Source organism: Peromyscus leucopus, chromosome X, assembly GCF_004664715.2.
Source record: "Peromyscus leucopus breed LL Stock chromosome X, UCI_PerLeu_2.1, whole genome shotgun sequence".
NCBI classification, from domain to species: domain Eukaryota; kingdom Metazoa; phylum Chordata; class Mammalia; order Rodentia; family Cricetidae; genus Peromyscus; species Peromyscus leucopus.
This window is the reverse complement of record NC_051083.1, coordinates 92080345-92095070: the sequence shown is the minus strand read 5'-3', so window position 1 is coordinate 92095070 and position 14726 is coordinate 92080345. Positions and strand designations below refer to the sequence as shown.

Sequence of the window (14726 nt, the reverse complement as noted above, 5' to 3'; positions counted from 1 at the left end):
ACATTCTGTTTTCTTTCACCTCTTCACATTTGAAGACTATTCAGAGAAAGAGAAATTGGAGCGTAACACGGCATCAGAACACCCATGCTCTGTCGTCCTTCCCCCTTCTTCATCAGCCCTAGAAAGGTGCGTATGTAACTAATTGACAGTGGTGTCAACTTACTGATTATGGAATAAAGCTATTACTGCTCATGGAGATTTTTTTCTGTATTTGCTTCAGTGTTAAGACATTATCCTGCTCAGTTGATTGTTTAAAAATGCCTTTACTTTAAACTCCATATTTCCTGATTAAAATTCTGCACAATGGATTCTAACATCTACTTCAAATGTTGATGAGAAAACTAGTCCATTTAACCTTAGTAAATTTTGGAGTAATTAGAGTATAATTTCTACTTTTTTTTGTTTCTAGCATGAAGGAAATTGTCAAGACACCTAATTTTATACTATGTGAGTAAATTTCAAACAACGTTTTAAATTTCATTGGCTGTGCATGTCACCTCTGCCTCACACTTTTTAGGTCACAGACATTAGATTGCCTGGAAAAGGATTTTATTCCTCCCCAAGGACAACTTACTTGAATGGTGTCCAATCTGTTCAGCGATTATAAGAACTATTGGCAATGCATGCTTACAGGTCCATGCACAAAAAATATTTTTTGCATGCCTCACTTCAGAAATGACTAGGGATCATCTGACAGCAGATGTGTTCTCCAGTCATTTGTCATTTCGTTGTCAGAACAATCCCATGGCTGGCCTTAGGCATTAAAAGCCCGAAGATTAGATTAGTGAGGAAAGTTTAGCAAATACATAAAATAAGATAATTGAATTTGTGAAGAAGTGCTACAATTCTTGAGTGAGAGAGCCTCATAGAAATTTGGGCATGAAAATAAGTAAAAAATGATATTTGAGATCAAATTTAGAGATATAATTTCGAGGGCCATGGTTGGTCAGCCATATACATAATAATATTTTAGCTCACTAGTGTCTTTTTCTATCATAGACATACATAAATAATTCATGTAGAGATCTTCCAAATATTTATATGAATAAAAGGGGAAATTGAGGTAATGCTTGTGAAGGATTGTTTTCTTCTGTAAGTTACCACTTACAGAATTATATTTTTGTCCAAAACTTCTGCTAGAATAAGTTGGAGTCATAATTGTTACTAATACACTTTTAAGGACCTTTCTTTCTTTTAAAGGTAAATAAAGACTATAGGATTGATTCTTCAGTTTTATTTTATTTTATTTGTCTTCAAATGCTCTTTTCCCCTCCAAAGCAGTGGGCCTCAGCCAGATCCCATAGCTTTTTATACTTTAATGTTTCATAATCTGTGCAGAAACTCTGAGATAAGATGGGTCCAAGAGGCTAAATGGTACTCATCCAAAAAATGTCCTCAATTTCAAGATCTCAATTGCACAGCTGGGTTCTGTTGGTCACATGTCAGCTTCAGAGCACATCTGTTCATTCCTCAAGGATCCACTAGGCCCCATGAACACAATGTGCTCTGTGTAGGGTACTTTACACCACAAAACTCAGCAGCTGCAAGGGTGAGAAAATCTCGACTTCTCAAGTTTGTGTCTCTAGGCAGTTTGAGTAGGGTGTTTTCTCTCTGGCTTTCTTTTGGTTGCTTGTCACTTCTGACATACAGAGGCTTGTTGGCAACAAAGTTGCTTTCACTGTTCTCAGGGACAGATGTTTCTAGTCTGGGAAGAAACAGACCAAATTTTTACTGGAAAGTACAAATTCTTGCCACATCCAGGCACCTAACCTGAGAAAACATAAAGAAGATCTTGGCCGCTGGCTCACGAATGGAAACGTAGTTACTGCCAGGAAAATAATGCCCCAAATCTAAAGACTTGGTCTCAGTATTTAGGGAAAATATTTGTGTCAAATATTCCCATCTCTATGGTTCATAGCAGGCACACAACAATTTTCCCAGTAGGCGAGTGGTAAAACTCCAATTTATCTGGAAGATCAACATCTTTTTATCAGCACTTTCTGAGAATTGTTAATGGAGAAAAAGAGAGAGACGGGGAGGGAAAGAGAAAGAGAGAGACTGAGACTGAGATACATTCACCTTTAAAATTCTGGGCATTAGAAATATTTTGAGCTGACAGGTTTGAGTGGAGTACTGTGAGAGGCAGAAAAGTGACTGAAGATAAATGAAAGGGAGCAACATTCAAACTAGTTTGATTCACAGAGTTATCATTCTGCATCAAGAAGGATCTTACGAAGTTTGCTTTTATAGTCGTCAAAGGTCTTGTTGCTACTTTTGGAGGAACGCATAGTCTTGGGTCAATATGCATTAAATGAGATGTGAGGGACAAAAACAGCTTATAATATTGTAACTAGGTCCTCCCCACAGGAATGTGTCTATATTTATATAGCATAACCTGTTAAATCTGTACCAATGGCTGCAAATTCAGACCACAGAAGCTTCTTTAATAACACACATACACCAGGTCCAAAATGTTCTACTCTGTCATTCATGTGTAAATCAAGTATATTATTCATATACTTCATCGACTTCCTGAATGCGTGCTAAAAATGCCAAGGAAAAACTCGTTAATCGTGACATGGTGACTGCTCAGCTAGCACTGAAATGTTGATGGAAAAGAAAAATTGTCAAAGAGCCTTTTTAAGAACCTCTGCAGGTTATACTCACAAATCGGAATTCAGAGAACATGAATTCCCTAGTTCAGGAAGGAAGGATTAAAAGCAAACACCCTCCAGTGGTTGCATCTAAAAGTTTCATAGTTTTCTCAAATGGCTGACTGTTGAAAAAATATTTTCATGTACCATCTAGTACTCTGGATCAAGTCCCCAATCATTCTGATGAGTGTAAAATCTCAAAAATATGAAAATGATCTTCTATGGGCTATTGAATCTCTGCTGCATTTGATGTGTAACCTCTTTCTAGAAAGTAAGCTCTAAGAGCTGGAATCATGGTTGTTTCACCCATCATAATACTGAAGTGTCATAGACACTTACAAAGTGCCAATAGCACCAAAGTCTTAGATGGAACATTGGCTTATGCACTTGGGTTTGTAACAGATTATGCATAAGAGTGACACATGGTTTAGACATATTGTTTAGTAAATTAATAGTCAAGATAATTTAAGAAAATTTAAAAAGCATGTTATATTTGTGTTATCTTGAGGACCAATCTGGGAGGAGATGGGTAAAGGAAAAGAATATGATCAAAATATATTATATGATGCCAGGTGGTGGTGGTGGTGGTGGTGGTGGTGGTGGTGGTGGTGGTGGTGGTGCACACCTTTAATCCCAGCACTCGGGAGGCGAATCTTTGTGAGTTCGAGTCCAGCCTGGTCTACAGAGTGAGATCAAGGACAGGCTCCAAAGCTACACAGAGAAACCCTGTCTCAAGAAATCAAACCAAAAAAATATATTATATGAACATTTCAAAGAATTAATAAAAAACATTTTAAAACAGAGAAGGGCAACCAAAAATAAAGACCTTGCTTATTTTCATTTCTTGTTCTTCTCTTAAACTAACACTGTTGAAAATATATTAACAGTTATGATGAGGCACCAAATCACTTTAAATTGTATTAGATGACAATATCATTATGAAGATAAATGAAATACAGTACAATACTCGTAGAACTTATAATCATATTGGTAAGATATAAATAAATGGAATGCTACATAAAATTACAAAATCAAACAAAATATCATAGGTCTGCACATTTATAGTCAAAGAGTACATATACACCATGACTTCAAGGGCTGAAGAGATTACAACAGATTTTCCACAAAATCAGTAAGGGATATGGAAAATAATCAATAGGGTCTTCAAGTGGCTAACATAAACAAACATAGTGCAGACACACATAATGCATGCCATAGGCCTAACTTGGCTTGTGTAGAAGCTTTGAATAGGTAACAAATAAAATGGTCAATAGGAGAACAATCTGGGCTAGTAGCCAATTATGAAAGTGTTTAAGGAAGGTTATAGATTTTATCTTGGAGGAAATAGTGAAAAAAATCAAAGTTTGTGGAACAGTGCTTTGGTACTGTTGGGGATGCACACATGTTAACGGATTACATGGAACAGTGAAAGTATAAAGAAAATAGAGATATAATCAATATTATCAGAGTCATAAAATTGCTGTCTAAGTTAGGATAATAGAAGTGAGAGTGGAAAAGACACAAGGGACATGGTTTGGGAGAAAGACCCTGAGGCATAAAAATGACTCCAAGGCATCAGGATATTCCTTGGGCAATCTATTGCTATAGCACTGTATTTCAAGTGATGAAAGTAGGCAAAATTACAAAAAGGTAAGAGTAGAGAGACCCTGGGAAAAAGAAGCTTAGAGACATTTTCATTGAGGAAAAGAATTAACTTGTAAATATTGTTTTCCTTGGACCTCTTAATGCACATTAAATGCAAATACTAGTAAATACACTCATACATACATACACATGATCCTCAAGAATCATGATAGACACAGTTGGTTCCCATTTGTTTCTCATTAGCTTAATAACCATGGTGAACTGACGGTGATCTGAAATACTACTGAGGAACAGTATGATCAAGCAGAGTGAGATCTATATTCTATATCCAGCTCTATTTTTGACAGCCATGTGACCTTGGGCTTCTTTGAGCCTCTGTTTCCTCATCTGGAAGATAAATACATAAACATTCTCTTCTCTTTCTGGCAAGCCCGCCCCCCCCCCAGAATTGTAAGTCTGAAATGTGATAAAATTTATGTCAAATTATCTTAAATGCCATCAAGTCTGAAGATAAAGATTTTTGTAATTATCTCATGTGTATAAATTCACATATTTAAGAATTTTAACAGACACATATGCAAATATGTTATAGTCCATTGATTTTTCCTCAATTTTTTTAAAAGACCTTTGAGGGCGGGGACAATCTCTTAGGGCCTATGTTCTCTTTATATTTTACCATGTACGTGTTCTAAACAAAGCACATGTTTTTAACAAGAACAAAGCAGGTATTTTGACTTGAAACTGAATTTACTCTGAAAGCTCAAATGTAGCTTTCAATATGTAGCATTACTGAAAAGTAGCATTCAAACCTACAGTGTCTGGCACATCTTAAACTTTATTTAAATATTAAATACATACAGAAAATACTGCTCCCAATGGCATCATACACCTTTTAAAGTGGATTTTTCCATAAATCTGTGGATGAGTGACAAGGCATAGTAAATAACAAGGATGAAAGGCAAAGATTCAAATGTATTAGTGACATTTATTATATTTATAAGTAGAAACAATGATGGAAAGTCCAGCTTTGGAACTGCAACACACCGAAGTAACTTTAAGTTAATTTTACAGCTTATTTTTTAAATGAAATGTCCTTATTACCCCAGAAACTAAAGCAATGTAATAAAAACCACACTTATAAGTTTTAAAACCACACTTAAGTTATAAATGAGAATACCTTCCAAAAACTTCAGATGCTCTAAAGTCACAATATACACAAGGAGAAATTTGAATTTGAAAACTCGTCTACTGTGAGAAACAGTTTTCTAAAAAGTTGGCTCTGGAGCTTGCCACGTCCATATAATTTGCTGAAAGGAAAGGAATGTTTTAAATACAAAATGCAAAGTTACTTACTTCCACTTGGAATCAGATCTCTTTCTGGGATAAAGAGTTTATATCCATAGTGTTTTTCTAGGACATCTGGCAGTATTTCAAGAGCAAACTGCTCTTCCTCAGTATTGTCACAGTCCAAAGTATCTTGATCCACTTTTGTGTAAGAGAGATAGGCATCATATTCTTTGTTGTCTTAAAGAATAACAGTAACAACAACAAAAGTGGTAAATATTAGAGGGTTCCCTTTGAATATTAGATGTCTGTAACATCTAACAAGCAGGAATAAGCATTGTAATTAGTGATAATCTTTAAAAACTGGAAAAATAATTCACGTTATAGGTAATGCAGTCTAATTTAAAATAAATATTTCATATGAAATGACCTCAAACTGTTATGAAGTGGGTCACTAAGAGTCAGGACAGAATAGAACAAAGATTTATTATTTGTGCCATTTAGTGAGGAGCTCCACTTGTGATATTCAGTGATTTCTGTAAATGATTATCTCAGTGTGTTTGAATGCAGGACTAAATCAGCCGAAGTCATGGATTTGAACCCTTCATGTGCCAGTTGGTTTGGCTCTGCCACTTAGTCACAGACTGTACCTCGGTTTGCACAAATATGTGCATGAGATCCAAAAGGGGCTGGGCCCTAAGCTGTGAAAGATTGAAGTAATCCAGCTTCACTCCTGGAGACTGTACTCAGCATATGCCACACTTCCAGTTGGTTAGTGTCATCATCTTCATATACAAAAAGCAGTTCATTACCAAATAGCAGAAACAGCAGCTGCCTTTTATACAAATACATTGCCTGTTAGTCTTGTTCAGCCAAGTAATTTGACACAACTTCCCAAAGAAGCCTTTGTTTCAAAATATACCTCCTTCCAATATTGCCAAACTAGCTCTTCTCTTCACACGTTTAGTCATGGAGTTAACTGTACTTTGCAAGCATATTTTTACCCTCCTTTGCTGTACTGGCTCAGAGCCAATCTCTCTAAAGTACAAATGTTTATGTTAATGAACACAGCTATCTGTTTTGTTAGCCTCCCCATGTTTTAGTAGGAACATATCAGAAAAGTTGCTGTATGATCAAAATTCTCTTACTAAAGAAAATTATTTTAAAAGTTAATTTAGTGAGCATAAGTCCATGAATAACTAATAATGCTTATTAATACCAGTTTCTTGAAAACATTGATTTTGAAAGACTAGTAAGCATCTACTTCTAAAATACATCAACATTTTCCACTAAAACAGATCTGATTGGAATATAGTTAAAATTTTGTCATATGGTATTTTATAAAATAAGGTAGGCTTTTACTTACCTACTCCATTAGTATTTTGGTCCTAGTGACTGTATGGTGTGTAAACTACAGGCATAAAGCAAGAAATGCATTGCCCTATTGTTGGAGTGGGCGGGAATACCTGAGACTTCTAATATGAGACTTATGTTCAAATTCTTGTGCAATTCTACCCCTTTTACCTCTGCAAGAAGAGACCTATGGTTATTGATGTTAAGATGGTGCCTGAGATCCAGAGGAAAGCTGAACACACTTAAGCATGCCCGAAAACTATACAAGGCTTCTAAACCTTGCTTAGATTTCTTGATTGCCTAGGAGCAGATGAACACAAAACAATGTCCTGGATAGTTGAGAAGATCTTTTGGCTTACAAATTGGACACATTCCACTGTTATACATAAAACTCTACTTGGAATTGGAAATGTTCTCCAGCAATGCTAATGTAAGAACCTCCTGGAAATGCTAGCACCTCTGCCCTTGCTCCAATCAAGCACAGGATGCACCTGCAGGCCCCTGACTTTCTCCAGCTGTAATTACTCACCTGGGACTCAAAGCTGCCGATGATACACAGCTGGAAGAATAAAACAGTCCAAAGGACAAAAAGCTCTATTTCTATGAGCAGAATATATTTTATTGTTCTTCGTAGATAGTATTGCTTCCTCAAACTCCATGTCAGGCTACACCATTGTTACCCATCTCACAAAGCTAACTAAACTGAACTACATATTACTTTACTCATCAATGACTTGTTGAGCATCTACTGTGTGCTTAACTATCTTCAGTGGCTATGTGACTCTATCATCTATCTACATTATGAGAAGGTTTAGAATCTTCGCCCACTGCTTATTCAGACTGCGGTGATTTACTCTCTGACTATGCTGAAACTCACATGTACCTGGTACTATCTTCACTTGTTTTACTATGCCCAAATATTATAGCTCAATACATACATGTTCTTCTAGTAAATTATTTCTATATTTTCATATACTGAATCAGCTATGAAAAAGAATATCCATGTCTTTAGCATGTTAATACTTGAATATGTACCTGTATAATCAATCAGTTTTACTTAGAATTCTGGAAGCACATCACTTTCTGGGAAAATGGTGCTTTGGTTTCAGTTATGTCCCTACAAGGTGAATAAAAGGTGAAGGGCATATTGTAGCTGGCTGGAGCAGGAAAAGAGCTCTCAAAGCAAACATGTCAGATGTCTCAGAAACTTCAGGATGCCAGCTAGTGAGCCAGCAATGACTCAGATGCCATAGCTTTAAAAGGCACTTCAGCCTTATGTAGAGAGCCAAGAAATTTTCATGAATAGCCACAGCTGTTGCTTACAAAGAGGGACAAGATGAATAGAGTAAAAGCATCAACATGATGCAAATAAAGTTAACAGCCAGGCTTGACAATTGTTTGAAAACCAAGAGGCAGTTCAGTGACACCACTTTTCTAGACAACACTAATGAGTCTTCTGTACTAAATTATGCTGACTAAACTTATTTGAGGAACCAGAAAATAGAGAACAATGCAGACAAGGCATTAGAAGGAAGGCGGCTGGCACAGTAGTCATCAAAGCTATGCTGTTCCTAATGAAGAGAGAAGTTACAAAGACAACCAAACTATTTGTGGAGGAATTTTCTTGTTGCCACACCTGTCCTTCCATATTTTAAAATCTAATTTTAATTTTGTTCATCATCGGGGAGCCATTCCTGTTTTTGTAGGCCAGTTCTCCTGCAGCTATACTGAAGTCCTAAACTTCTAAAGGGAACAGAACTCTGTAACTTTGTTGATTATCATATACCCAATATCTAATTCAGGACTTATGTGTATATGTGTATATTGTGTTGATCTGAATGGAGACTGTAAGAGAATGAGACTCTTAGATATTTATTGAAAAACTGATAGTTCCAATAAATAAAGCAATCTGTGGTGAGTGAAAATGAGAGGAATCAAAATTGACTAGAACATCAAAGCTTGTTGGATGAATTCTATTTTATATAACAAATCCTTTCCATAAAACTTTCATGAAATTCATATATGTGTATGTACATGTATGTGTGTACTTGTGTATATTGCTTGTTTTGAAAGCTTGAGGACCTGAGTTCAATATCCCTAAACCCATGTATAAACTATGTTTGTACTCCCAATGATGATAACAAGGGAGGGGAGGCATCCCTGGAAGCTAGGCTGGTTTCAGGCCAATGAGAGACCATGTCTCAAAGAAAAATTAGAAAAGACCTGAGGGTCAACAAAAGACACTGTTCTATGATCTCCCCATGTATGCTAAGTCTAGCATGCACTCACACAAACACATGTTCTCCCCTACATACATAAATGCAAATGCATATACAAAATTTAAAAATTAAAAACATAAATGTGTGTATAATGTCACTGTTCTGGTTAGGTGTTTGTCAACTTGACAAAATCTAGAGTCATTTGAGAACAGAAAACTTCAATTAAGAATATATCTCCACTAGATTGGCCTGTGGATATTTGCTTGATTAATGATTGATGTGGGAGGGCCTGGTCCACTATGGGCAGTACCATTCCTGGGGAGGTGGTCCTATAAGGAGGCAGGCTAAGTTGGCTATGAAGAACAAGCTAGTAGCGGCATTTCTCCATGGCCCTTGCTTCAGTTCCTGTCTCCAGATTCCTGTCTTGAGTTCCTGCCCTGCCTGACACCCCTCCGTGACAGATTGTGATCTGATATTTAAAAAATAAAACAAATTCTTTCCTCCTCAAGCTGCTTTTTCTTATGGTGGTTTAACATAGCAATAGAAAGCCTAAGACAGTCACTATGTATGTCTAAGTATAGTGTGTGTTATACGTAAACATAGTCAAAGAGAAAACACAAAGAAAAAGTATATAGAAAAACTAAGTTGTATTGCTGAGATGTTAGAATATATATAAAATAACAAAGAATTTGGTAGCATATATAGCTGACATTGGCATCATATAATTTATGTTTCTAAAATGATGCTAAAATTCATTTACTCAGCACTTAAATTCAGTGGTTGAGAACTCTTGATGTTCAAGTATTAGAACTTGAATTGGAATCTGAACACCCATGTAAAAATTCAGGCATGTCTTTAAGTGCTTACATAATTAGTGTTGGTTGGGGTGGCAGAAGCAGGAAGATATCAGGAACTCTTAGGCTAGCCAAGCTAGCTAAAATGGAGAGCTTCTAATTCAGTGAGAGACAGCATCTTCGAGAAGCTAGAGAGTGATAGATATCCTTCCCTGACCTCTGCATGTGTACACATTGGCACATGAAGTCACACATGCATATGCATGCACTGTATATACAATGCAAATACTAAAAAGAAAAATAAACAAATGAAATTCATTTATTCATCCTCAGCACACACTTCTTGACGTTTTAGGATTTATTTAGGCCAGTATAGAGATTGTGTGCTCATGTAGAACATGACACATTTAATTGTTACTTTGTAGTGGAGATCTTTGAAGTGACCTCCACCCTTTCCCTAATCCATCAGTCTTGTACTTGAGCATACAATTGTCTAATTAAAATTCTTATTATTACTAGACATTTTTGATCAAATGGACCATCTTAGAACTAAAGATGCAAATAGATCCTTGTAAATGCAGTGATATTACCATGAATTTAGTTTTACATTTATATACAACAACCAGTCAGTTACTAATGGTTATTGTGTACAGATGATGACAGCAAATAATTAATATAGAGTAACCTAATATTGTCTTTTACTGAGATTAATAAATTGCTCATAATTGTTACTCAAAGCAAATTAATCACAAGAGCTTCTTTTTCATGTTCTTTCATATAGAACACACAAGTTCTCTCCCTCTTCCCCACCTCTCTCTCTCTCTCTCTCTCTCTCTCTCTCTCTCTCTCTCTCTCTCTCACACACACACACACACACACACACACACACACACACACACACACTCCTTCCTAGTATATACTTCAGATTTGTAAATTAGATGTCTAATTTCCAATATTAGGAACTGAATATAATTAATTACATTTTCATGCATATAAACATGATCGGAACTAGCCCTTATTTCTCTTTGTGAAGATATTCTTGAATATCAGTGTGTATTATCTTAAATACATGGCTATAATTCCTGAGTAAATGCACAACTTGAAAGCACACTTTTCAAGAAATATTGGCCTAACTTACTGTGAAAACAATAGTCAACTAAGATCCACTTATACCAGTATCTGTATAATAGCAACAATAATGTCAAAATCAGATTTCACAAAAATTTTGTCATCACAGCTATCGTTATAAAAATAAAGCAAATTAATAAAATCTTCTTTGAGGTGAAGACTACTAGAAATATAAATAAAAACTTACTCTTCAATATTTCATTAAACTAAAACCTTTAAACTTGACTTTAAAGGTAACTGTTTGAAAAGTATATTTTGTTTAAAAAAAAACTGCTGATTTACATCAGACACTCTACATACATATTTCCAAGGTTTATGGTAGTTGGGGAGTGTGGGCACTATATATATAGTAATATGATATGATTTCTTATGTGTGATGATACAAAAAAAGCAGTTTGACTTATGGGGGAAGGATATAATCAAAATATATTTAAATTTAAAAATCATTTTAAATAATGAATAAAATATTAAAAAACAGAAAAAATTGCAATTTATTCTCTTGAAAAAATGAAAATGTTTCTGAATGTTCAAATAGTAAAACTTAGTACAATAACTAATTGATACTTCATCTATAAGATTTCTCGAAGTCATGTAAGGCAAATATAGTAAATTTATATTGTACTGCATTTGATACTTTTTCCATTGCTGTGCCATACTACCTGAGAAAAGTAACATATGAAGATGTACTTTGTCTTAGTTTCATGATGGTGAAGATATGATGACATTCATGGGAGCAAGACAGGTTCACCTTTTGGGCAGTCAGGAAGCAGATCCCAAATAGAAACTGATGCCTAGCTAAGTTCATCCACTAGCAATGAACTTTCACCAGCTAGGCTGCACCTACGTCAGGTCTTACGACCTCCTAAAAAACTCCTACTAGCCAGGCTGACTGTTCACACTTATGAGTCCATGGGGATTGCCACATATTCAAACCATAACAGACACATTCTAAATTTGTAACTTTGGAGTCCTCTTTAAGAATGGTAATAAAATTATTAAAAATATGTAAGATCATGTACATTTTTGAGCTTTTAAAAGAGCATACCCATACTATAAAAATATTTTTGTGTACATGATTGCCTTCTTTATGATAGCAATTGGTAAAAATTACCTGTATCTAAGTTTTAATTTTCTAGATAAAAACAACATGTAAATTTATTCTTGTGTTCTGCTAAGGGAAAGGTCTTTCATAGCAGTTGTTTGTCTCTAGATCAAGAAACATCTTGCTCAATTTTGTTTTATTTAGAAATGGTGGCAAACATAGCAAGACTACATGAATAAGATTATTTTAAAATAATGCATTTTACCCTTTACCTAGATTTGCCTATTCATGTTTTTTCTTCATAAACATTTTTTCCTAAATTATTTGAGAGTAAGTTGCACATGTAATAATCCTTTATCCCTAAATATTTTAGTTTCTGTTTCCAAGAATAGAAATAGACTCTTACATGACCAATTATGCCTATTAATTGAGCTTGGGAAACAGGAGATGACTTACCATCGGTAGTTTCATCACCTCCAAAACGCTGTCGGTAGAAGAGCATCAGTTCTATGTTGTAGCATTTGTAGACCACCACCAGCAGTATAAGCAGGAGGAAGATTGCTCCCAGGCCCCCCGCAAGCTCAATTTTGTATATTAAATCTGAGGTAAACAGAAAAAGGTAATTAAATCAGCAACACTTGGAATTTCCCCAAATTCCTCTATGTAAGAGATCATTCTGCTTTTCTTTTCAGAACATATTGTACATGACAAATTTATCTTGATATGTTAGTTAATAAAATTAACTATATTTGGAAGCTTTGAGCAATTTACTATTACAGGTAGTAATTGTATAATAAAAGAAGTACTTAAATTCCAATTAAATTTGAAGACATAGCATTTTCACATGCATTTCCTTAATTGTTTATCAGGGAACTATTAAAGCTCCTTTATTTTGGATTCATGGATAATTTTCTGTTGCTTCTGCTAAAATATATTGTTGGTTTAGCAAGATTATCTCCTGTACTTCTCAGGCCACCGGCTCTATTCTTCTACAGTAGAATAACATCATAAAATTACTTTCAGAATCAAATAAAATCTAATGAGTTTGCAAGATTTAACTGTTCCACTTAACCTCAATAGAAAATAATCTAATACACGTTAAGCAGGGGGAATTAACTTACCCATTCCCCATACTTATTTGAACAAATTACTATAATATATTTGTGATATAATATACCCAGAGGAACAAAAAGTGAATGAGAAATCTAGGTTAATCATTTAGCCTCTTTGGCCAACACCAATGTATGTTATACTTGAGCTTTTCCACTGAGGCACTCCTGGAACTCTGAGAGTTGGGATAATTAAATCAGCACATAATGGAATGAGACAATAATGTCTCTTAGGCTCAGAGAACAGTGGATTACCTGTTGCTTAATTAATAATATTAACAAATCTAGAGAGATCATCAAAAAGGAGAGTATGATGGAATTTAGTAAAATAATAGTCAAAGGATATTTTAGATTTTGAGTTCAGTGTTTTCCAAAGGAGATATGCTAAATCTGACAGAGACCAGAAAAGAGAAACATTTTCTGTCAAGGAACAAGAACATCCACTGGTCTTACAATTAAATGAAATTGCCTACAAGATTAGGTGGTCTCCAGTTAATCTAATTCTGTAATTTTCAAGCAAATACTCTATTACTAATTCAGCTTACCATGTAACTAGAAACTGGTAAGGGAATTGACATTTTATTTTGTGCATTAGTTGCTTCTGACTGTGGTTGGCATCAGTAATTTTCCCTGGGTAGGTTGATTCAAATTTCTGATTTGACTGTGACTCTTGAGAAACACAGACAACTTTTCTTTGGTAATGTTCCTTTTCTTTATATAAGATCATTGCTTAAGAAAAATAAGTCATGGTCAATGTAACAAAATCGATTTAGCATATTATAATTTATAAAATGGATGATTATATTATGAAATATGTGTGTGTGTGTGTGTGTGTGTGTGTGTGTGTGTGTATACTTTACCCAGTCTATTATTTACTTTGTAAATAAATTTGTATCACAAGAACTTTTAACCAAAGTTACAGATATAGAATTTGAGACTCTATAGTTTAAGTCACTTAGGATAAGAATCTTGGTTTCCTAAATTCAAATTCAAGACTTTTTTTTATTCTACCACAGCATTATATACTTTACCCTGGAAATGATAATGGGAAATTATCTCCATATTCTCCCATGGAAATCTTGGTGATATTTCCTCATACCATGTGACTTGTGGAGAATTTGGCTCCCATTATTTGAGCTCCAAAGAAAGAGGATGTACTACAATTACTAGTAAGAATAAAATTAGTTGAGGAGATTTCACATGCTGTAGCCATGGAAGGAGGGGGCTCCTAGGGGTTCCACATGGGAAGGAAAGTAATAAGTTTTGTGGCGAATGAAGGAATTAAGTTTTACCAAGGAAGTAGACCTAGAGCTGGACATAATACAGTTGATTGGGGAAAATCACAGAGTGGAAATGGAAATAAATGCAACTCTCCTTTCTTGAAAGCAAAAGAAGGAATGATGGAAGGGGGGAAGAGAATGGAGCTGTTGTGAAGGACAAACTGTCTACAATGAACATTATGAGGGGGCTTGATGAGCAGGTATGGGAAGTGAGTATCTCTGTCTTACCTACTAATAGTGGAATTCAATTTGAAATGA

General features: G+C 35.1%; 1 protein-coding gene across 1 annotated transcript in view; it reads right to left on the bottom strand.

The window, feature by feature from the left end:
* Positions 1 to 14726, bottom strand: part of Il1rapl2 (interleukin 1 receptor accessory protein like 2) — a 1202523-nt gene that overhangs the window by 9763 nt on the left and 1178034 nt on the right. The window contains exons 9-10 of the mRNA XM_028894663.2: positions 12536 to 12679; positions 5613 to 5783 (exon numbers count right to left, since the gene is read on the bottom strand). Of these exons, the coding sequence (XP_028750496.1) occupies positions 5613 to 5783; positions 12536 to 12679 (315 nt within the window). The remainder of the gene's footprint in view (positions 1 to 5612; positions 5784 to 12535; positions 12680 to 14726) is intronic.